Here is a 19,616-nt window from a genome sequence, read left to right as displayed (position 1 = left end):
TGAGAGATGGGCAGACAGGGAGACACAGAAAGAGACGTGGAGAGACACACAGACAGGGTGGGGTTTAGGGAGTCGCTGAGGTGGGCAGGTGGGGTCAGAAGTACCGAGGACGGACGGGGGTAGGCCCGGCGCCCGGCTCCCGGCTCCCAGCTGGCTTTGAGCACTGTCAGCCAGTGAGCCTATTTTCCTGGCTCTCGATTGAGGTTGTTTGGATCCAGTGATTCTTAGAGGCCCTGCCAGCTCTCTAAAAAGGAAAAACAGGGCTTCCCTGGTGGCGCAGTGGTTAAGAATCCACCTGCCAACGCAGGGGACATGGGTTCGAGCCCTGGTCTGGGAAGATCCCACATGCTGCGGAGCAACTAAGCCCGTGCGCCACAACTACTGAGCCTGCACTCTAGAGCCCGCGAGCCACAACTACTGAGCCCATGTGCCACAACTCCTAAAGCCCGGGCACCTAGAGCCCATGCTCTGCAACAAGAGAAGCCACCACCATGAGAAGCCCATACATTGTAACGAAGAGCCCCCGCTCACCGCAACTAGAGACAGCCCACACACAGCAACGAAGACCCAACGCAGCCAAAAATAAATAAATAAATAAATAAAATTTATTTTTAAAAAAATTAAAAAGGAAAAAGAGCCAAAGCCCTCTGGATTGGCATACCCACAGAGGGCGCCTGCCCCAGGCCAGCAGGTATGATGTGTTCAGCCCAGCATTTCTGAAAATTGGGCCAATGTTTAAAAGTCTAGGAATTTTCCTTAAGGCTCAGATATCTGGCTTCTCTTTCAAAATCTGAAGGCGTAGTCTCACTGCTGGATCAGGAGCAAGGCTGCCCCTTGGGTTGGGGTGCCCGTCACCCCGCTTCTCCCGGGCCAGCCACGCTGTTTAGCCTGTGGGGCCCGTAGGCATCAGGGCTTCCAGCTCTGAAACCAGGCCCTCAGCCATTTAACAGTGGACTTGTGTTCAGAGCAGCGAGTACTTTCTCCAGCACCATGTTTTTGGTGGAGAGAAGAACAGTACTGAGTTGTTCCTGCCCCCGAGAAAGGAGCTTTGCTATTCCACGGAGGGTGGGCTCAGGTGGTGGGTTTTTATTGTCGCCTCTCCGGGTTTCTGCCCTGGCATCTGAGGGTCAGGCAGGATCCTCCCATGTTTATCCCTCTTGTCCTGAGAGCCGAAGTGTCTCCCACAGTGCAGGGCAGCCTGGGGCTTGGATGGTAATCTCGCACTCCAGAGGGCCACCGCCTTCCTCTCTGGAGGTTACAGTCCCAATTAAGTGGCCCTTGTTCTCTGCCACATTCCCTGCACGAGCAATTTCCACGTAGTACTAGAGTCCAAATTGGGCGTTTCCTCCAGTGAGTCTGTTAAGATTGCTGCAGAGTGGGGGTCATCGGGGGCTTTAGCCCCACCTTTAGGAGTTAGACTCGGTGATGAGTCAATGAGGCTGTGCTGGGACCTCCAGTTCCCTTCCCTGTGCCCAGCCGGGCCTGCTTGTGGGGAGCGCTTGGCCACTTGTGGGGAACACTTGGCCACTGTCAACACCTGCCCTGGCCAGGACCTGCTGCTCAGGGTGACCCAGACCATGAGTGGCCGCTGCGGACGGGGATGGGCTCTTCCAGAGCTGCAAGGATGTGCAGGCGCAGCCAACCCAGGCCCAAGGCAGAACCCATGCTCGGCCAGGTCCCCACGATTTACATGCACGTAGAGTTGGCGAAGCGCTGGCTCGTGGCACACCTGGAGACCAGCAGACCAGGGAGACCCCAGCCAGCCAGCCCCAGCGCCGCATGGGGGGTGGCAGCGGTAAACTCTATGGTTTTTATCTTGACAGTGTCCCTTTAAAAAATCAAAGTCGCACCCTGCCTCACTGGCCAGCAAGAAACCTAAAAGGGAAACAGTAAGTGTGTTTGGCCCTGTGGCTACGTCTTTGCCCTGTGCCCTGATTATTGCACCAGTGACAAGAATGGGAAGTCACTTTCACCCCAGGCTAACGTGTTCTGTTCATTTAATCTGTCAAATCCACTCTCCCCAGTCCCGGCGTCCCTGCCCAGGAAGGGAGTTTTGTGGAACAAGCAAAGCTCAAGGTCTGTCGGCAGAAAGCCCCGGGCACCCCTTCTTGCCAGCTCTGCTTCTGCCCGTGGTCTCCTGATGCCGTTTCCCTTTTTTTTCTTGCTGGCAGTGGAATGATGGAGGCGGAACTAAGGCTGCCGCTCTTGTTGCAAACGTCCCTCGTGCTTGCTCGCCCTGCATCCCTGCTCTGCGGGCCAACACTTGTATTTCTCACGTTTTTCCTGCATCTCAGGGAGCAGGCTGGGGGCAGACAGCATGTGGCGGCTGGGCCGGGCCTCTGCCGGGGGCCTCCGCTGAGCCCCGGGCCCCTTTGGAAAATGGTAGAGGGTTGAGGTCACTGAGGGTCAGCCTAGACAGAGAGGTTTTCTCCCTGTTTCGAAGGGGTGGCTTGGGACAAATGCAGGCACCGTGGTCGCAGGGAACCCAGGAGGTGCTCGCTGAGGACAGAGAGCACCACCTGGCTCCTCTGCCTCCCCCTGGTCCCTAGAGTCACTGTGTCACCTCCCTGAAGGGCAGCTCCCTCTCTTCTCACAGGTCAGCCGGGCAGGCAGGAGTCCCATGTAGAGAGCGTTCCCTTCACCTTGTTCACGAGAGTGAGGGCAGGCGGCTGCCCAACCCCCCGGCTTGGGAGGCCTAACATCTCCCTTTGCCTTTAACCCTAAAGCGAGACTCAGCCTATTGATTGGATTTACTCCCAGAGAGGGTGAGACTGGTCCTGAGGAGGGGCCTGTTAGGCTCCCCGGAGCCCACATCAGCCCTGCAGTTGCTCGTCCGGCCCACAGAGGGTCTCTAGGCTGGGCCCCTGTGTCGGGCAGGTCCTCCTGGCCTAGGCCACACGCTCCCACCGGCTTCTCCCGCCTCTGCCATGGCTTTGCTCCCCTCCTGCCCCTGCCCCCTCCTCTCACTAACACCTCTCTCACTCTCTATGCCCACCAGGCAGGAGCAGAAGGCCAGGTAGGGGCTGGCCAAGGCCCTCTCTTCCTCCATCCTGGGCACCGAGTGGGCCACTTGGGTGTCCCGGGGTGCGGCTGCAGCTGATGGCCGAGGGTGCCCTGGGCAGGGGTGTCCGATGCTGCTCTGGAGTTCTTGGCGCCCCTCTGAGGGAGGGGGATGTGAGCCTCTGGAAGGTGGAGTGGACAGGAGATGGTCAGAGAGCAGGCTCTGGGGAACAGGCCATCCCTGGGGCGCCAGGCCGGCGTCTGGGGCTTTGTGGCCATGGGCAGTGGGCAGGGCGCCTGGCTGGCCCGTCCCTCACCTGCTCCTGTCCTTGCAGAGCTCCGACAGCATCCCGCCTGGCTACGAGCCCATCTCCCTGCTCGAGGCGCTCAACGGCCTTCGGGCCGCCTCCCCAGCCATCCCCTCGGCCCCGCTTTATGAAGAGATCACCTATTCGGGCGTCTCAGACGGCCTGTCCCAGGCGAATTGTCCACTTGCTGGGATCGATCGGATCATGGAAAGCAGCCTCCAGAAGGGCAAGCTGAGGAGCAGATCCCCCGACAGGTGAGGCCACCGCCGGCAGCCCCCTGGGGAAGGTGTGCGGGACCCTCCAGGTGCACGTCATCCACCTTGTTTGTGCCCCACGAGCCAGCCCTGGCCTTGCTCGGTGATTACAGGATCGTCATCACTGATGTAAGGGACTTTCGAGGGCCACATGCCCAGGGGCCGGGCAAGGGTCAGTCCTGGTCCTTTGGACACTTGGAGGTGCCAGCGAGCAGCCCTGCTGTGTTTAGTCTTTGCTCAGACGTGTGCTGGTTTTCTAGAAAAGTATAAAGAAGGCACAGGTTCTATAAAACTCCCATGGCCCCTGCGCCTTATACGTGTGACAAAACAACTCCAAAGATACAAAAGGACACCTGGGTCTCTCCTGCTGTTGCTCAGCCCTCCCTCCAAGCCTATACCATCGCGGTTCCCCTCTTCCCTGCACACAGCGCCATGTGCAGGCTGCAGGTGGAGGGCCACCTACTCCCCAGGCCTAGCTCACGTTTGCTGGCCCAGCTGGGGCGTTGGCTTGGGTGGGGTGGGCGTTGCTCATCCTCTGTCCTCTGCCCACTCTGTCCCCAGCACCCTGCGGTCCCCATCGTCCCCCATCAATGAAGAGGATGACTCGGAGGCCCCGCCCCCGCCGAGCGGGGCAGGGGTGGCGCTGAGCAGCTCCCCCGAGGTGAGGCCCCTGCCCGCCCTCCTCAGGCGTGCCATTGCCATTTGTCCTTCCGACCCCACTGCCTGCCTCTTGGCTTCCCAGATCCCAGGCTCCACCACTCCCTCGCTCATCGACCTTGGCTGCTGTGACTTCCCCCAGCCTCCGTTTACTCATCTGTCGGGTGGGCGCTGTTGGGTGGAGTCCAGCAGCGAGGGCCGTAGGAGGAGCTGTGTGTGACACACCCAAAGGCGCTGCCTGTCCTGGACCCGACTCACCCTGTGTCCTCCCCGGCCACCTGCAGCCTGGTGCCCAGCTGTCAGCACCAGGGTCCAGGCATGTTTTTCCTTTGTTTCCTAGAGCTTCATAACAGAGGAGGTTGACGAGACTTCATCACTAAAGCAAGGTGAGCCCTCTCCTCCCTGAGGCTCTGGTGCTCCCTGCCCGGCAGGAAGCGGGGCCTCCAAGTCTCTTCCGGAGGTTTCTCCAAGCTGTGTTAGTTGCCCTCCTGGGACCACACACTTTGGTTCCTACACGGCCTCATGGAGGACAGCCCTGGGCCGCTCCTGGTTTTCCCTCCTTATCCGTCCATTTAGTGGCAGCCCCTTTTCTTCCCGACTGGATCATTCTGCCCATGGTCGGTGCTCCATGCTCCTGGGCTTGGGCTGTGCCCCTCCCTCCAGGGCAGGGTCCCACCGGGGTCTCTGGGCCTTGCCCGGGTCTGGGGTAGCCGATGGCCGGTGGGTGCGCAGCTCAGCCAGGCCCTTCCCCGGCGTGTTCCCTGTGTAAGGGGCCTGGTGCCCCTCCTGAGCAGAGGGTTTAGCACTTGGCAGCCCCCTGGGGTCCAGTCCCAGCCGCCGCTGCCAGCACTGGCTGTGAGTGGGGAGGTGACAAGAGGTGATAAGACGCCTCCCAAACTTCCTCTGCCGCCTGGGAAGACGCTGTTCCTCTGCAGTCCTGGTCATTCCTCCCCGTGTCAGACAGATGAGGAGACTGAGGCTCAGGGTTGGTGTCAGGGGAGGCCCAAGGCCCTTTAGTTGAGAATGACAGAGCCAGGGGGTGGCCAAAATGTGGTCAAGGCCCCCAGAGCAACCTGCAGCCACCCTGGCGCTGTGACCCGTTCCCTGCTGGGTGGCCCCTGGCCATTGCTGCCCTGGGTGACCCATGTCTGCCTGCAGGCCGCTGGGCAGGGCCTTAGGCCTGGGCATGGTGCCAGGGTTAAGGTGTCCCCAGGAGCATGGTGTTGTCACTTCCTACCCGGCGTGCAGGGCCAGGTCCCTCTGCCCCTCAGGCCTAAGCTTCCCCACCTTCCGTGGCTGTGGCTCCTTCCCACCTGCACATAGCATGTGCCAGGACTGGGCGCCCTCCGGAGGCCCTGTCACAGGATCCAGGTCCCTCTTCTGCCTGAGGGGACACACCCACAAGCACAGTGCAGGTCCCGGGCTGAGAACTGATGTGTGAGAGAGAGGACACCCCCCTGTTCCCCCACATGTGAGCTCCCTGCTGCAGGCCTGGGGGTCAGAGGGCTGAGCACCCACCTCCCTGTCCAGGAAGATAGGAGACAGTCAGGTCTATTACCACTCCATGTTATCTTTTAAATGTGGGTATGTGATGTTTCTATAATAAAAACAAAATAAAGCCCCATGCTGGTGGGTAGGAGAAAAGGAAAGAGAAAGAAAATAGACGTCTATCTCTGGGTCCCGGGAGAGCAGAGGGGGAGTCAAGGGTGGGGTCTGGGCCCCAGGGTGGGGTCTGGGGTCCCAGACTCCTGCCTGCCGGTCCCCAACCTGCCCCTTCCTCTGCAGGGAGCCGAGTGCCGTCTATCGAGAACGTCCTGCAGGACGGCAGCCCCGAGCCCTGCAGCCGAGGCCAGCCCAGCGCAGTTGCAGACATCTACCTGCCAGGTAACGGCACTCGGCCGGTGGCGCTAGGAGCCTTCCAGGCCTGGGGGAAGCCCACTTCCCCGTCCCTGGCTCTGAGCCCACGCTCCTTCCGTTGACCCCCAAAGCACGGCCAGGCCCAGATTACACAGTCACCCTGCAGCCCCTGGTTCTTTGGGGCAGAGCCTGTGCCTGAGGCCCCTTTTCATCCCAGAGCCAGCTCAGCCTCTGGAAGGCAGAAAAGGCTTCTTGTTTAAGGCCAGGTGGGCAAATCTGGTCCCACAGCCACTGCTATCTTCCTTCATCCCTGGGCTGTGCTGGGTGCCCCAGCAGCTGGGCCTCTGCCCAGGCAGCTGAAGATGGAAACCTCCCCGCCGGCCGCAGGCCTGGCGAGGGCCAACAGGCTCCACCGCTGGCCTGGGGCTCACAGGCTCTCTGGTCCCGGGTGAAGCAGCACGTCCAGGCCAGGGCAGGGGACAGGCTGGGGCACTAGGTGCCAGCGAGGCCCAAGGGCAGCAGGAAGGGGTCTTGCTTCTCCTCCCACCCCTTCCCAGGCCCCCACCTAGGGCCCTGTGGCCTTAGCTCTGCTCTCTGCTCCTCTGGGTCAAGATCCTCAGGTTCAAGTCCTGGGCTCCAAAGACGGGACGGGAGTTGGGGTCTCTCAGACACTTGTGCCCAGGCCTGCTGGGACACCACCTGAGGTTTCTGGAATCAAGATAAAAAGCCACGTTGTCCTCAGAGCCTGGCTGCTTCCTCGTGGCTGGGAAGCCCCTTCTCCTCGCCCCTACCTGTCCCGGGAGCCACCACTGCCTGGTCCCCTGGCCTGGGCACTGGGGGAACTGTGATGTGCTTTGGTCTGGAAGGGCCTCTTATCCCTGGGCTTTTGGACGAGCAGCGGCCTGTGCAGACAGAGGGTGTGGTTAGAGGACAGCGGGTCCCCAGGTGTGAGGAAGGAGGGCACTAGTTGGTTCGTTGACACACACGGGCCTACCCAAAGGAACCCCTGGGTGAAAGCTGTGCCTAGGACCTTAGAGTAACACAGGATTCTAGAGGACTTAGTATATCATGAGGATGAAAACGTGGTTGGGGGCTGAGGGGCGGTCAGGAGAGGGACTCAGCTTCCTAGAGCCCTGAGTGAGTCCTGACCCTGCAGGCGGCCCCTGGGTGTGGGTGAGGGCACCCTGAGTGCACGCAGCCTCTGCAGTGCCACCCCTCACTTCCCATGCCTCGAGTGGCCCACGGAGTGTCTAGGAGCTCAGGACAGGCCACAGCCGGCTGGCCCAGCCCACAGGTGAGAGCGGGACCTCTGGCTCTCTGGACCCCCCAGCGCATGTCTCGGGCCTTCTTTAGGTCCACACTGGGGGTGGAGGCAGTCGGCTTTGGAGGTGGTAGAGGAGAGGCCACAGAGGCCAAAAAGCTGTGGCTGTGGGGCCTGACCGGACAGCAGGGTGGGGCTGGTTCTCGATGCCAGAGCAGAGAGGAGGCTGCACGTGGGTGTCCTGTACCCGCATGGCTGCTTGTACCTGTGGGGCAGGCAGGGGGCCTCGTGGACACGCACACCTCTGAGTCGTCCACTCCCACGCCGCTTCCTCTGTTCTCTGCGGGCTTTTTCGCTTAGCAGAGACCCTGCACATCTTCCACATCAGTGTGTGTGTTTAAGAATGCGACCACACACACACGCAGGGATCTCCATTCTTTTTAACAGCACCGCATTCTCTGGCTGGATGGAGCATGATTCAGTGAATCTTAGTGTATCCCGTAGACAGGAAGAAAGGAGATGGGGGCAAATCCATAAAATGGAGAAATCCTAGATGTCCGGCATCCCAGCAGCCCTGCGGGGTGGGGGCCCTTCCTGGGCTCCGCTGTGCCCAGCCCCCAGCCCCTCCCCGGCTACCTGCATCCTTCCCTGGGCTGGGTTCCTCTTCATTAGCACTGGGCCCAGAGCTGTTTCTCAGGAAGCGTTTTCAGCACGTGTCTCTTTTGTGTCAGCACATCGGTTTGTGTGGCATTTGTTTCCATCATATCCCACCCCCACCCTGGCACCTTGTCCTAAAGCCAGTGCCTCTGCCCTGGAACGTGCCGGTCCCTCTGAGCGCTTTGCTAACCGAGCTTCCGTCTCTCTCCTCCTCTGCGCAGCCCTGGGGCCTGGCTCCTGCTCCGGTGGTTTAGAGAAGTAAGCTGGTACGTGACGCCTTCGCACGTGGGGCGGGGGCTCTGCGGGCGGCCTTGGCAGGGTGCTGGAGAGAGGGCCCCAGCCACCCTCCCTCCCCTGCTCCCGCCGGGGGTTCCTTCCCATTTTCTGGGCTCCTTCCACAGCCGTGTCTTCTCCGGGGCCGTGGATTCAGAATCCAGAGCTCTCCAAACACCAAAGCAGAGGTGCCCCTGAGAGGTGGTCCTGCGGGGTCTGATGCTGGCTTTTGGAACCAGAGGATTTCCCATCTGGACCAGGCAGCCCAGTCAGGCTGTTGCAGCCTTGAGGGTCCCAGGATCAGTGACTCAGCCCTAGCTGAGACCCGTTGCTGACAGCTAGCCTGTCCCCCCACCCACCTCTGGAACCTTCCGGAACACCAACATGCCCTGATGTCAGCCTGTGAGGCGGCTGCGTGGTCTCCCCACCTAACAGGGAGGTGCCCTCTCCCTGGGCGGCCCAAACAGACGTTTTACAGAAGACAGTTCTGCGAGCACCACTGGGAGGGGACGCGCTGGGGCCTTTGCCCCTCCCTCAGGTGACAGCAGCCTCCCTAGCAAGCCTGGAGGTAGAGAACCTGGCGCCTTCGGTGGCCCAGGGTTTCCAGACGAGTGTGGGTGGGGTCGCACCCCGGGCTGCGTCGGCCTTGCGGGACGCAGCCCTCCTCCCAGTCAGCTGTCCTGGACCCAGTCTGCGGGGTCCCTCCACCCACTGCCTTCCCCCACAGACCTTTCTCGTCTTCCTTGATCATTTCTTGTGACGAATCTTACTCTCTGCTGAAATAGGACCTAACGCTTTTATTCTCATCTGTGGGAGATGTTGAGTGTTGCCACTTAGGTAAAACTTCTGGAAGTAGGAAATGGGTCAGACCCGGCTGCTAGGAACTGTATTTGTCCTGTGGGCTATGTGGCAGAGCTGGCTTCCCACGTGAAGCCACGGCTCCTAAGAAAACTGTCCCTCACTGAGTCCCCGAAGTCTGTTGCAGGCCGCGGGGGCTCCTGGGTTTGCCATTGAATCCGCCCCGGGGCCCCTTGTGCGGACGGGCACGGCCCTGAGAGGTGTGCAGTTCCCCATGCACCAGCGCCTGGGGCATCCTGAGCCAGGGACGGATCCCCTCACAGCATCCTGGAGGTGCCATGTGGGGATGGCAGGAACAGCCTCCAAGGAGGGCAGGCAGGGCCTCCTGGGGCCGCTCTGGGCACCCCTCCACCGGGGGTGACCGAGTTCCAGCCAAATCCAGTGGCCTGTCGGAGCCCAGGAAGCACGGAGCGGGCACGGGCGGGGCACCCGGGAGCCGGCAGCCAAGGTGCCCCATTGCCTTCTGTTCCAGGGCGGGGGCTGGGGTCACCAGGCCCTCTGTGTGCTCCGCCGCAGACACATAGTGGGGCAGCTGGTGGGGACCCAGAGCCTGGCGGCGGGCGAAGGGAGCGGTGAGGCGGGGCAGCTCAGCCGAACGTCACCCTCCTCCCTGTTTCCCGCCTGCAGGATGGTCCACCTCCATGGAGACACCCCGCAGCCTCCACGCCGCCGGGCCCCCCCGGCCTCCACTTGGTGGCCCCGGTCCTGACCCCGGGGCCGCTGAGCTGACCCCACTCTGAGAGCCTGGCCAGGCTGGCAGCATGGAGCCCTCAGCTCCCCAGACTTGGCCGAGGGGCTGCCTGGACTCCAGCGTGACCCCTGGCCTCTCCGGTCTGCACGCCCTGTGTGGTCACTGGCTCCGAGGGGCCGTGTGACCCTTGATTGAAGAGCACAGTTGACCTTCCTCTCTGACAGCCCCCTTTTTCTACGGTCGATGTATTTATAAATGGTACAGGATGAAGGATGGCGGCTTTCTGTCCTGGGCGCTGAGCTCTGGGGTTCCCCCGAGACGTCCTGTGGGCTGATCACCCACGTGCAGCCTGGTTGGGCCTCACCCAGCCCCCAAGTCCGTAGGGGTCCTGTCGATGCCCGAGAACTCAACAGAGTGCAGTCTTCACAGGAAACGTCACAGGGGCCTTGTGGGAGGAAAGGAAGTGGGGGCCGAGTCTCAGTCAATGAAGGAAACAGTGCCTGTCCCCTCCCCATGTGCGTGTACCCTCCCCCCTCCCTACGTGGCCCTGCAGGACCACCTCCTACAGTTTGCCCCCCCCCCCCGCCCGCGGCTAGGCAGTCAGGCCAAGTCTGGGTCTGGCCATTAACAGCGGTTGTGTCCAGGGGCCCTTCTCTGAGCCCCACACTTCCTCGGAGGCGGCCTAGCCCATGTCGTCGGACCCTCCGGGTGGGGGGCTCCACTCAGCCGGCGGCGCTGCTGCCCACCTGCCCCGGGAGGGCCTGAGCGGCTTCTCCGCTCCCTTCTCACCATGTAGATGCCACTTAGCGTTTCTCTTTGATTTGTTCTGTCTGGGACTCCTGTGGTGGGACCTGCCAGGGGATGAGGGTCCCATCTGAGGTGACCGCATCTTTTTTTAAAGATAAACTTTCTGGGTAACAGAAAGGCAGAGGAGACGCTTGGCCTTGGTGCCCCCAGGCGAGAGCTTCCCCCGCAGGACCTTGAGCCCAGTGGGTGGGTCTGCAGCTCCCGGGTGCAGACACTTTGCTGGCAGGCGGGAGAGGGTCCTGCTTCCTGAGGAGCTGCCCTGGGAAGGACAGTTCTGGGGCGGCCGGCTGCACAGGCTGAGGCTCTGTTGAGTGGGACAGTCGGGCGTCTATGACTCCTTTTCCCTCCGGCTGAGCCTGTGAACAGAGGCCACGCTTGGGGCAGCCTGCCCTGGCCCCTTGGCTCCCTGCCTCCCCTCCCCTCCCACCCACCATGTGCTCATGGGTGCACGCATGCCGATGCACACACACACGCACACACACATGCACACACAGACAGGCAGGGCGGCCGTGTCCCTCTCCTCAGCCCTCTCCTCTCACAGCCAGCACCCCGGCCTCTCGCCATCGATATTGTGCCAGTAACTCTGAAGGACAGGGTGCAGACTGGCCTGTCTTGTACTTGCGTGTGCTACCATTTGATGTACTCTGATTCGCTAGTTTTTGTTCGTTTTTACTGTCTATTTATAGTAATAAAATCATGCAGCAATATCCCACCTGCTCCTTCCTCCGTGCACAGCACCGCAGGACTGAGGCTGTTTCTTGGGAGGCAGGACAGCTGAGTAGCTGGTGGCAGCTCTGAGGCCCTCACAGCAGTGCAGGTGCCAACTTGTGGCCGCAGCCTCTGTTCCCTTATGTATAAGATGTCCACGAACTACAACTTCCAGGAGGGCGTGAGGGCTGCTGTTATTACTCTTTTGGTCATCATCGTGCTGATCGTTGGGTTGGAGAAAAGGAGGGACCCTTGGGACTTGTTCTGCCTCCTGAGCAGGTGGCAGAGCCCGAATCCTCCAGGTGTGCGGGTTGCTTAGGCAAGTTGATTCATCGCACCGCGGTGAACTAAGTGCCTACTCTGCCAGAAGACAAAATAGGCAAGGCCCCCGGAGCCTGTGTTCTAGTCAGTGAGACACCACACAGGTAATCCAAGTCTTCCCAGGTCTGGTTACTGTTAGGAAGAGATTCAGCGGTTCATGAGATGGAGTTGATTTAACCTGTGGCTGGGGAGGGCTTCTCTGAGGAGATATTTCAGCTGAGCCCTGAATGCTGCCAAGGAGCTCTCTGCGGAAGAGCACCCCAGGCAGGCGGCCCAGCAAGTGCAAAGGCCCGGAGGCAGGAGTGGACCAAGTGTGTCCAGCAAGTGGCTGAAGCATCAGAGTTGGGGGTGTGGGGTGCAGACACCTTGTGGGGTAGTTTTAGTCAGAGGCTTCTAAGCAAGGGAGCAACTTTCTCCAGCTGTCATGTGGGGAATGGATTGGAGGGGCAGGTTTGGCTGCCAGGATGCTGGAGCCCAGCCAGGGCCCTCTGCTTGGTCTGCGCTCCCCTGCCCAGCGAGCAGCCTCCCCGTAGGGAAAGGCTGGGGCTCCAGAACACCCACTGCAGCACTGCCTGAACTACCACCCACCAGCAGGGCCCTGGCTTCTTTGTAGACACAGTTCCAAGTAGCCTCCTCTGGTCCCCTCTGACTCAGGCAGCCTGTCCCTGCCCCAAGGAAGGCTTGCCACCCTCGGTCGTGCCTGGGTCTGGCATGGTCCCAGTGTGGGAGAAGGGTGTTCAGTGTCACATGGGTTCTTGCATGGGCTGCACTGGATCTCCCTCCACACTGCCCCCAAACCAACCCACCTCCTTTCTTAATGTCTACGGCCTGGAGGTGGGGTCCTCTCTGAATTGGCCCTTCCCCTTGATAATCTCTCCCCTTCAGACACGGTTACCTGCCCTGGAATCTGGCTTCCCCTTGCCAGCTGTGGCTGCCCCACCTGAGCCCTGACTCCTGGCAGAGGACCATGGTGGGGGAGAGCCTCTCTCTTTGGGTTCTTACTCCCCACATCTGACAGAACACCACCGAGGACCCAACGTGAATGAGTTTCTGGCGGATCCTGCCAACCCTTGCCTGCCCTCTGCCCCTCTCCTTCTCAGCCCCGGTCAGGGCACAGAACTTGCCCTCGGCTGCATGGCTTTCCTGAGGCTGTGCCATGGCACCCATCCTGTGAGCACAGGCTGTGGTGCCTTCCCTCACCAAATCCATGTCCACGGTGGGAGAAGAATGGAGCTTGGGCCAGCTGGTGGAGCGAGTGGCACCATAGGATCCAGGGGAGCCCCGCTACTGTCCCTCCGATGCTGTTTCTGATGCTTCCGAGCCCTAGTGACTTCCTTCTCCAGTACAGACACCTGGTAAGTAACTCAGGCCCCCTTTTGCTGAAGCTTCACGGTTTTCTGTTATGTACACTGGGTAGGAGGCAGTGGGAATCTTGGGTGGGATCCTGGCTCTCACAACGTGCTGGGTGCCCTCAGGCAAGTCCCATTCATCTGAGCCCCAGGTTCCTCCTTGGAGTAAAGTGGGAGAGACCTTATTTCCTCCAACAGTACCTGGCGTATGGTGTCTGACAGGCAGGGTACTTGGTGCGCTGGGCTGGGAAGCTCTCTGCCCCGGGATTTAAATCACTTCTGCCCCAGCAGGCTGGGCTTAGGGAGCCCCAGAACTCCTCACCATGCACCCAGTTCAGTGCTGGGTGTGGACTCGTACTGTGAGGGCAGTTGGAGCTTTGCCAGACCCTGCTTTCCTGCTCTTCTAGTCAGGCAGACCAGCAGTGACCCTGGATTCCAGTGCTTAGCCGGCAGCAGAACGATGGGGCTGGCGTGCGTGCAGGGGAGGGTTGTGTCCTCTGATCCCAGGGCTCAGCTGAGCCCCTTGGGGGAGGCAGGAGGCGCCCTCGCGCCCAGAAGCTGGAGCCGGCCTGGCCTGGAGCTGGCGGTGGGAAGCCCGCGGGGCGGCGCTCCCAGGCAGGCGCTGGGGGAGGGCCGAGGGCAAAGAGATCGTTGGGGCTTCTCCTGCCCTCTTCGGGGCGGGTAGTCTAAGCCCTGACTCCGCAAGCACCGCCCCCACCCTGCAAGCGCCGCGCGCCCGAGCACCCAGCGTCCGCGCTCCACTCCTGCGAGCTCGGCTGTCGCGTTGCATCCTGGGCTCTGTGGTTTTCGAGGACCGTTGGCGGGGCCCGCTCGGGGTGCGCGGCTATTGGGTAACGGCTGGGGCGCCCGCAGCCGTTCCCTTTGTGCCTGCCCCTTCCGCCCCACAACGGCGCGTCGGAGAGCTGTGACGGGCTCTGCCCTGGTGCGCGTCAGCGATTGGCGGAGGGGCGGGGCCCAGGGGCGCGGCTGTCCACGGATTGCTCGGGCGCGGCGGGGGCGGGCCCGCGCATGCACGTGAGGGCGGTGCCCGGGTCGTGGTGGGTAGTGCCAAGATGTCGGCCGCGGCGGTTCCGGAGCTGAAGCAGATCAGCCGGGTGGAGGCGATGCGTTTGGGGCCGGGCTGGAGCCACTCGTGCCACGCCATGCTGTACGCCGCAAACCCAGGGCAACTCTTCGGCCGCATCCCCATGCGCTTCTCGGTGCTGGTGAGGACGCGGGAGGACGCGGGCGGGCGGGTACGGGACGCCACTCGGACCTGCGCCCGTGACCCGGCGCTCCCTTGCAGATGCAGATGCGCTTCGACGGGCTGCTGGGCTTCCCCGGGGGCTTCGTGGACCGGCGCTTCTGGTCGCTGGAGGACGGACTGAATCGGGTGCTGGGCCTGGGCCTGGGCTGCCTGCGCCTCACGGAGGCCGACTACTTGAGCTCGCACCTGACCGAGGGCCCGCACCGCGTCGTGGCGCACCTGTACGCGCGGCAGCTGACGCTGGAGCAGCTGCATGCTGTGGAGATCAGCGCGGTGCACTCGCGGGATCACGGCCTGGAGGTGGGGGCCGCTGCCCGGGCCCCGCTCCCCGCCCCGGGGTTTGGCTCTGGCCCCGCGGAAGGCACTGATGGGTAACACGTCCCCCTGAGGGTCCCCTGGACAGTTTGGGAGGGTGTCGCTGTCTCCAGCTTCGGGGTGGGGAGAGGGACCAGGGGTCGGGTAGGGTGGGAGGGGGGCCGGGTCTGGGCCTCCCTCGGGGCTGTGTTCCATCTGCCTTGCTGCCCGCCATTGCCAATCCTGGGAGTGGGGAGTGGGATCAGTGGGAGGATGGGAAGGGGCGGTGCCTGCTCCGGGAGGTGTGAAGCTGCAGAGTAAAAAGAGGATCTTGTAGGTCTGGGTTTATGGGCCGGAATCTCATGGTGTGGGGGATGAAGGCTCTACTTCTGGGTTTTATAGTCTGGAAGACTGGGAGTGGCACTTGGGGTGTTTGGGTTTCACCAGGTGAAAGAGGGAGCATGGGGGTGTGGACTGCGGGGCTTCCTGCCAGTGGATGAGGGCTGGGACCTGAGAGTGGGATGTGCATGGGGATGGCCTTGAAACTTGCTTGGGGAAGAGGGGCTGCACCGCACCAAGGGAGCTGGCTGGCTTCTACCTCACCCAACCCTACCCGGGTCTCCCATTACGTCCTTGGCAACCTGGCTGTCCTTCCCGTGGCCTAGCAGCTCACAAGCCCCTCCTGCCAAGGCCATGCCATCCGTGTGGGGACCTGGTCCCAATCCTGGTCTCCTCTCCATGCAGGTGCTGGGGCTCGTGCGCGTCCCACTGTACACCCAGAAAGACCGAGTCGGTGGCTTTCCCAACTTCCTGAGCAACGCTTTCATCAGCACAGCCAAGTACCAACTCCTCTTTGCCCTCAAGGTGCTCAACATGATGCCCGAGGAGAAACTGGCTGAAGCTTTGGCTGCGGCCACGGAAAAGCAGAAGAAGGCCCTAGAGAAGCTGCTCCCATCTTCCTCCTGAGGTTGCGCCTGTGCCTTGTGTCTGTCGCCCTCCCCCTGGCTCTCTGTACCCATGGGCTGAGGCTGGGCCCTCCAGCCTCAGTGTGGGAGTGTCTTCTAGCATGTTCTGTGCTTGACCCATTCCGACTGTGTGGGGGAGTGGGCACCTCGTCATCTCCACTGCCCAGAGCAGTTACTGGGTGGTGGCCTGGGTGCACCCACTCTAAAACGAGCTCTCTGCGCACGTGTTGTGGGCTGGTAGAGCCCCAGGTGGTGCCTGATGGCCTCTGGATAAGTGCACATGCACTTGGACCCTGGAGAAGTTGCTTTGTTCTCGTGGCAGTTTTGTTCTTGTGGAGGCCAACTTTGGGTTGACTCCATCCTGCGTCCTGCCCCAAGCCAGCCCCAGGGTCTGGAGAAACGCCAGCCCAGGATAGGAGGTTATGTTGTGAATTTTGGTTGTTAGCTTTATTTGTGGTGAGTTTTCAAAGCAGCTTTACCCCTGTCTTGGTCCCTGTCCCTGTGGACAGTCAGGGCCGTGGGGCCCAGGTGTACAGGGAGCTGCTGGAGAAAGGACAGTAAAGTCGTGCCTCCGCCGTTCTGTGTGTTCTTTGGTCCTGGCTACAGGCCTAGGGGTGGACGCAGGAGGGTGTCCCCTTCCCCGCCACCCAGGGACCGGAGGGCAGGGGCCGGGCCTAAGAGCAGGGCTCTGGGTACCATTCAGGTGGAGCTGATGCAGGCCTCCCCTCCCAGGTGGGGGTGCCAGCCACCTCCCCGTGTTGACTGTGGCACTGCCAGCATGGACTCTCTGGGCCATGGGCCTGGTCTGGTGGTTTCTTCACTGAGGCTGACAGTGTGAGGCCCCTCCCTGATCCTGGTGGCTCTGGTGGCGCCTGGGCTGAGCCCACTGCTTCTTCCTTTGAGGGCTTCCCTCTCTCTGTTCCCAGCACAGTCTGCAGGCACCTCCAGGAAACAGTCTGGCAGCACTGGCCAAGCGTGCACAATGACGACAGCAGAGCCACCACGGGACAGGAAGGTCACCACTGGCGGTCTCCTATGGCCCTACGTCTGGAAAGACTCCTCAGCGAAGCTCAGTTTCCACAGCGCTGGCCTGGTAAGGAAAGCAATGCTCCCGGCCCAGCCTGGGTGTCCCATCTTAGAGCCTCGATGAAGTGGCTGGCACATGTGGGCAAGGACACTCTGCTCTGTAAATAAAACACCTATACTTGCTCCTCTTATTTCTGGGGCCTGCTTCGCTCTCCAGGTAGCTTTGTAGAATAATGGGGGTTCGGATGCAAAGGTGGCCCTAGCTACAGGCAACAGAGGGATGGGGCAGCAGGGATCACCCAGTCGGTCCTGCCCTGAGCATGGTGCTCTGGGCGAGGGCCCTGGCACAGCTTTCCCCTTGCTGTGGTTTATCAACCAGTACCTCAGGCCGTGGGACCAGAACTGAACCCCTCACCAGCCAATCTTAAACTTTATTTTCCAGCAAATGACATACGCTGCCTAGGCGCCCCGCCCCAGCCCTCACCTGTCTGGGCGAACCTCAGTGTGGCGCCTGTGGTGTGTGGGGACACGCTCTCCCCAAGGCCCTGCCTACTCTGGGCCCCACTCCTGGGTCTGGACAAGAGACCCTCGTCTTGCCTCAGTGCGGGCCTTGCTGCCCTCGCACCGGCCACAGCCCCGTCCTGTCTGCCAGCTGCTCCTGGGGCCCGATCCTCTCTGGCCCTGGCCACTGCAGCTGCCTGCTCGCTGGCCTCCTGTCCTCCGGGCACGCGGCTTCAGGGTGGATCAGTCACCCCACGTCAGATTCTGAGAAGGGAAAGGGAAGACTGAGGGGGGCGCTCGCTCGGCTGCACAGCTGCCCTGCTCTCGGGGCCGAGGTCCTGGACGGACGGACACTCACCGTCCCCCTGGCTAAGGCTCCCGCCAGTTCTCCTTCCTGTTCAGCACCTGCAGCTTCTCCAGGCTCTGGGTCACTAAGCACAGCACTCGCCCTGAGGACGGGGGCACACAGTTACTGCTTCGCAGTCTGGAGGGCTCGAGGGCACAGGAATGGATGACCTTGAGGGCTGGTGGGCTGTCCGGCCCCCTGGACTCACCCATCTCCCGGACTCGATCCTCCAGGGCTCCCGACAGCTGAGGGAGGCTCAGCGCCTGCAAGGTGGCCTGCCAGCCTTTGGAGTCTGCAGGGCAGAGAGCTGAGTAGGCCTGGGGTCTGTGCCCACAGACCTGAGCCACTGAGACCAGGGGACGCCCCCCCAACCTTTGGTGCCATACGTCCCCCTCATTACATCAGAGTGTTCTCCCACTTGTGGAGCAGAGCGCTGACGGCCGGTCAGGGCTCAGCCCCAGGAATGTGTGTGAGGGCCCCTGCCTACAGCTGGGCTATGCCCTGGGGGGCCCAGCCAGGGGCTGCAGAAGTCACGTGAGGTCTTGGACAGTAGAGGCAGCCATGGCCCAAAGGCCACCTGGAGGGACAGTGAGGACATGGGCTTGGGCACGTGCGAGGATCTGGGGTGGGGTGGGGTCAGTGTGATAACCGCACTCAGACAAGTGGTAAAACCCAGCCTGGGGAGGCGTCCCTGCCCTCTGGCTACCTGTTCTGTGTCCAGGACACCGCTCTCCTTACCAGCTGTGGGGAGGCCTGGGCCCAGTGTGGCCTCGAGCAGGGATTCATCCTGCTGCACTCGGGCGGACAGCTCAGCTTGACAGGCTCTGCCGGACACGAGAACCAATCGCTGGTGAGGGGAGAGGCCAGGCGAGCGGACACCCTTCTCCCTGAGTGTGAGGCGGGGCTCTTCCCTGTGCACCCTGCCAGCCTGTGCCTGTGCAGCCCGGGCAGAGAAAGACACACACGCGGCCCCTCTGCTGCCTGGTCTGCCCTGCAAGGAGGGACAGCCAGATATTTGGGGTGGCGATGACTCCAGGAAGCCCTGAAAACGACCCATTCTTGGAAGAATCTGGAGGAAACAGTGACTTGGCCTGGCCCTGGCCCAGGGGCAGCTCAGACACCCGCTTACCGCAGCTGGTCCAGGACGAGCGCAGCGTCCCGGGCCAGGGCCCAGGTCTCCTGCAACTGTGCGTGGACGTCCTTGCGGGCGCCGTCCTGTTCCAGGAGGCAGCTCTCCACCACGGCCCGCAGCTCCTGCTCCTGTGACACCAGGCCCCGCATGGCCTCCGCCTCCTCACAGCGCTGCAGCGGGAGAGGCAGCAGGTGCAGCGGGCCGGTTCGGGGGCGGGAATGACCACCCGGGCGGGGCTCCCCCGCCCCAGGTTCCATCTCTGCCGTCAGACTGCCTCCTCTCCTGGCCTGGGGGGACCTGTCTCCACCTTGGAGCCCCCCCCCCGGCCTGGACCCCTTCCTGCAAGCCCTGCAGTGTGCGCTGCTGACACCCTTTCTCCCCCCTGTGCCCACCTGTGCGCCCCACTGCATCCGAGCCATGATGCTTCCTGGCCTCGCTGTCCTGTCACCCGCCCTGGCTGTTGCTCTCCGCTGATTCTGGGCATCTGTCTCCACGCTGTGTCCTTCTCTGCACATCCCCTGCCCCAGCTCTCTACTTACTTTGTGCAGCTGGATGGCAAGCTCCTGCATCTCAGCTTCAAGCCGGTCAGCGTAGGCCAGCTCCAAGGCATCGCTGGGGGGGCGGGCACTGCTGTGCCAGCGGGCGATGGCAGAGGTCATCTTTCTCTTGGGCCCAAACAACCTACAGCAGGGAGTGAGAGGACACGGATCAGCACCTGCTCTACGTGGAGGCTCCGTGGGCCGTCCTTCTACCAAGACTGTCTGCTAGAAAGATCCCAGCTTTGAAGGGGGAGAGTAGCCCCCAGGATCCTGGGACAGAAGACAGAAAGCATCGTAAGGAGTTGTGACCTTCCCACCCTGCCTGGCTGCTGCTTTCACTGGACAGGGAGCTGGGGCTGCTAGGGATGCTCTCAAAGGTGGACAGTGGACAATGTCAGGGTGCCCTGAGCACAGCAGTGTCCGCTGGGCCAGCTCGGGGCCTCGGGACCCAGGCTGCCTGCACCTGAGCTGGGAGCAGCTGCAGGAGTGGACAGCTGACAGCAGGGAGAAAGCTGGCCACTGGACAGGGAGGCTCTCCACCCAAA

General features: G+C 61.9%; 3 protein-coding genes across 11 annotated transcripts in view; 2 read left to right on the top strand and 1 right to left on the bottom strand.

Annotated features, from left to right (window-relative positions):
* MGRN1 (mahogunin ring finger 1) overlaps window positions 1–11,324 on the top strand; it is a 60,786-nt gene extending 49,462 nt beyond the window's left edge. For 3 of the 6 annotated variants that reach the window (XM_060120166.1, XM_060120165.1, XM_060120162.1), the window contains 6 exons: window positions 1,824–1,889; window positions 3,336–3,562; window positions 4,124–4,223; window positions 4,560–4,605; window positions 6,005–6,103; window positions 9,753–11,324. In XM_060120166.1, coding sequence (XP_059976149.1) covers window positions 1,824–1,889; window positions 3,336–3,562; window positions 4,124–4,223; window positions 4,560–4,605; window positions 6,005–6,103; window positions 9,753–9,865 — 651 coding nt within the window. In that variant the 3' untranslated portion in view covers window positions 9,866–11,324. Of the gene's footprint in view, window positions 1–1,823; window positions 1,890–3,335; window positions 3,563–4,123; window positions 4,224–4,559; window positions 4,606–6,004; window positions 6,104–8,215; window positions 8,261–9,752 lie in introns of all 6 variants that reach the window. The other 3 variants (XM_060120164.1, XM_060120167.1, XM_060120163.1) reach the window with 3 other exon arrangements.
* A 2,729-nt stretch (window positions 11,325–14,053) lies between these two features.
* On the top strand, window positions 14,054–16,744 carry NUDT16L1 (nudix hydrolase 16 like 1). 3 transcript variants are annotated; one of them, XM_060119848.1, is made up of 4 exons: window positions 14,054–14,227; window positions 14,308–14,568; window positions 15,307–15,529; window positions 16,459–16,744. In XM_060119848.1, the coding sequence occupies exons 1-3, from the start codon at window positions 14,075–14,077 to the stop codon at window positions 15,526–15,528; spliced, it is 636 nt and encodes a 211-aa protein (XP_059975831.1). In that variant the 5' UTR covers window positions 14,054–14,074; the 3' UTR covers window position 15,529; window positions 16,459–16,744. The 3 variants fall into 3 exon arrangements, with proteins under 3 accessions (XP_059975831.1, XP_059975830.1, XP_059975832.1); XM_060119847.1 differs by having other exon boundaries at window positions 16,454–16,744; XM_060119849.1 differs by lacking the exon at window positions 16,459–16,744 and having other exon boundaries at window positions 14,308–14,639; window positions 15,307–15,470.
* A 220-nt stretch (window positions 16,745–16,964) lies between these two features.
* ANKS3 (ankyrin repeat and sterile alpha motif domain containing 3) overlaps window positions 16,965–19,616 on the bottom strand; it is a 30,233-nt gene continuing 27,581 nt past the window's right edge. Inside the window, exons 12-17 of one of the 2 annotated variants that reach the window (XM_060119840.1) lie at window positions 19,072–19,213; window positions 18,530–18,702; window positions 18,139–18,224; window positions 17,609–17,692; window positions 17,413–17,503; window positions 16,965–17,338 (exon numbers count right to left, since the gene is read on the bottom strand). In XM_060119840.1, coding sequence (XP_059975823.1) covers window positions 17,424–17,503; window positions 17,609–17,692; window positions 18,139–18,224; window positions 18,530–18,702; window positions 19,072–19,213 — 565 coding nt within the window. In that variant the 3' untranslated portion in view covers window positions 16,965–17,338; window positions 17,413–17,423. The remainder of the gene's footprint in view (window positions 17,339–17,412; window positions 17,504–17,608; window positions 17,693–18,138; window positions 18,225–18,529; window positions 18,703–19,071; window positions 19,214–19,616) is intronic. The other variant, XM_060119841.1, reaches the window with a different exon arrangement.

The sequence above is a fragment of the Mesoplodon densirostris genome, chromosome 16 (genome assembly GCF_025265405.1).
Source record: "Mesoplodon densirostris isolate mMesDen1 chromosome 16, mMesDen1 primary haplotype, whole genome shotgun sequence".
In the NCBI taxonomy this organism is placed as follows: Eukaryota; Metazoa; Chordata; class Mammalia; order Artiodactyla; family Ziphiidae; genus Mesoplodon; species Mesoplodon densirostris.
This window is presented reverse-complemented; position numbering and strand designations above follow the sequence as displayed.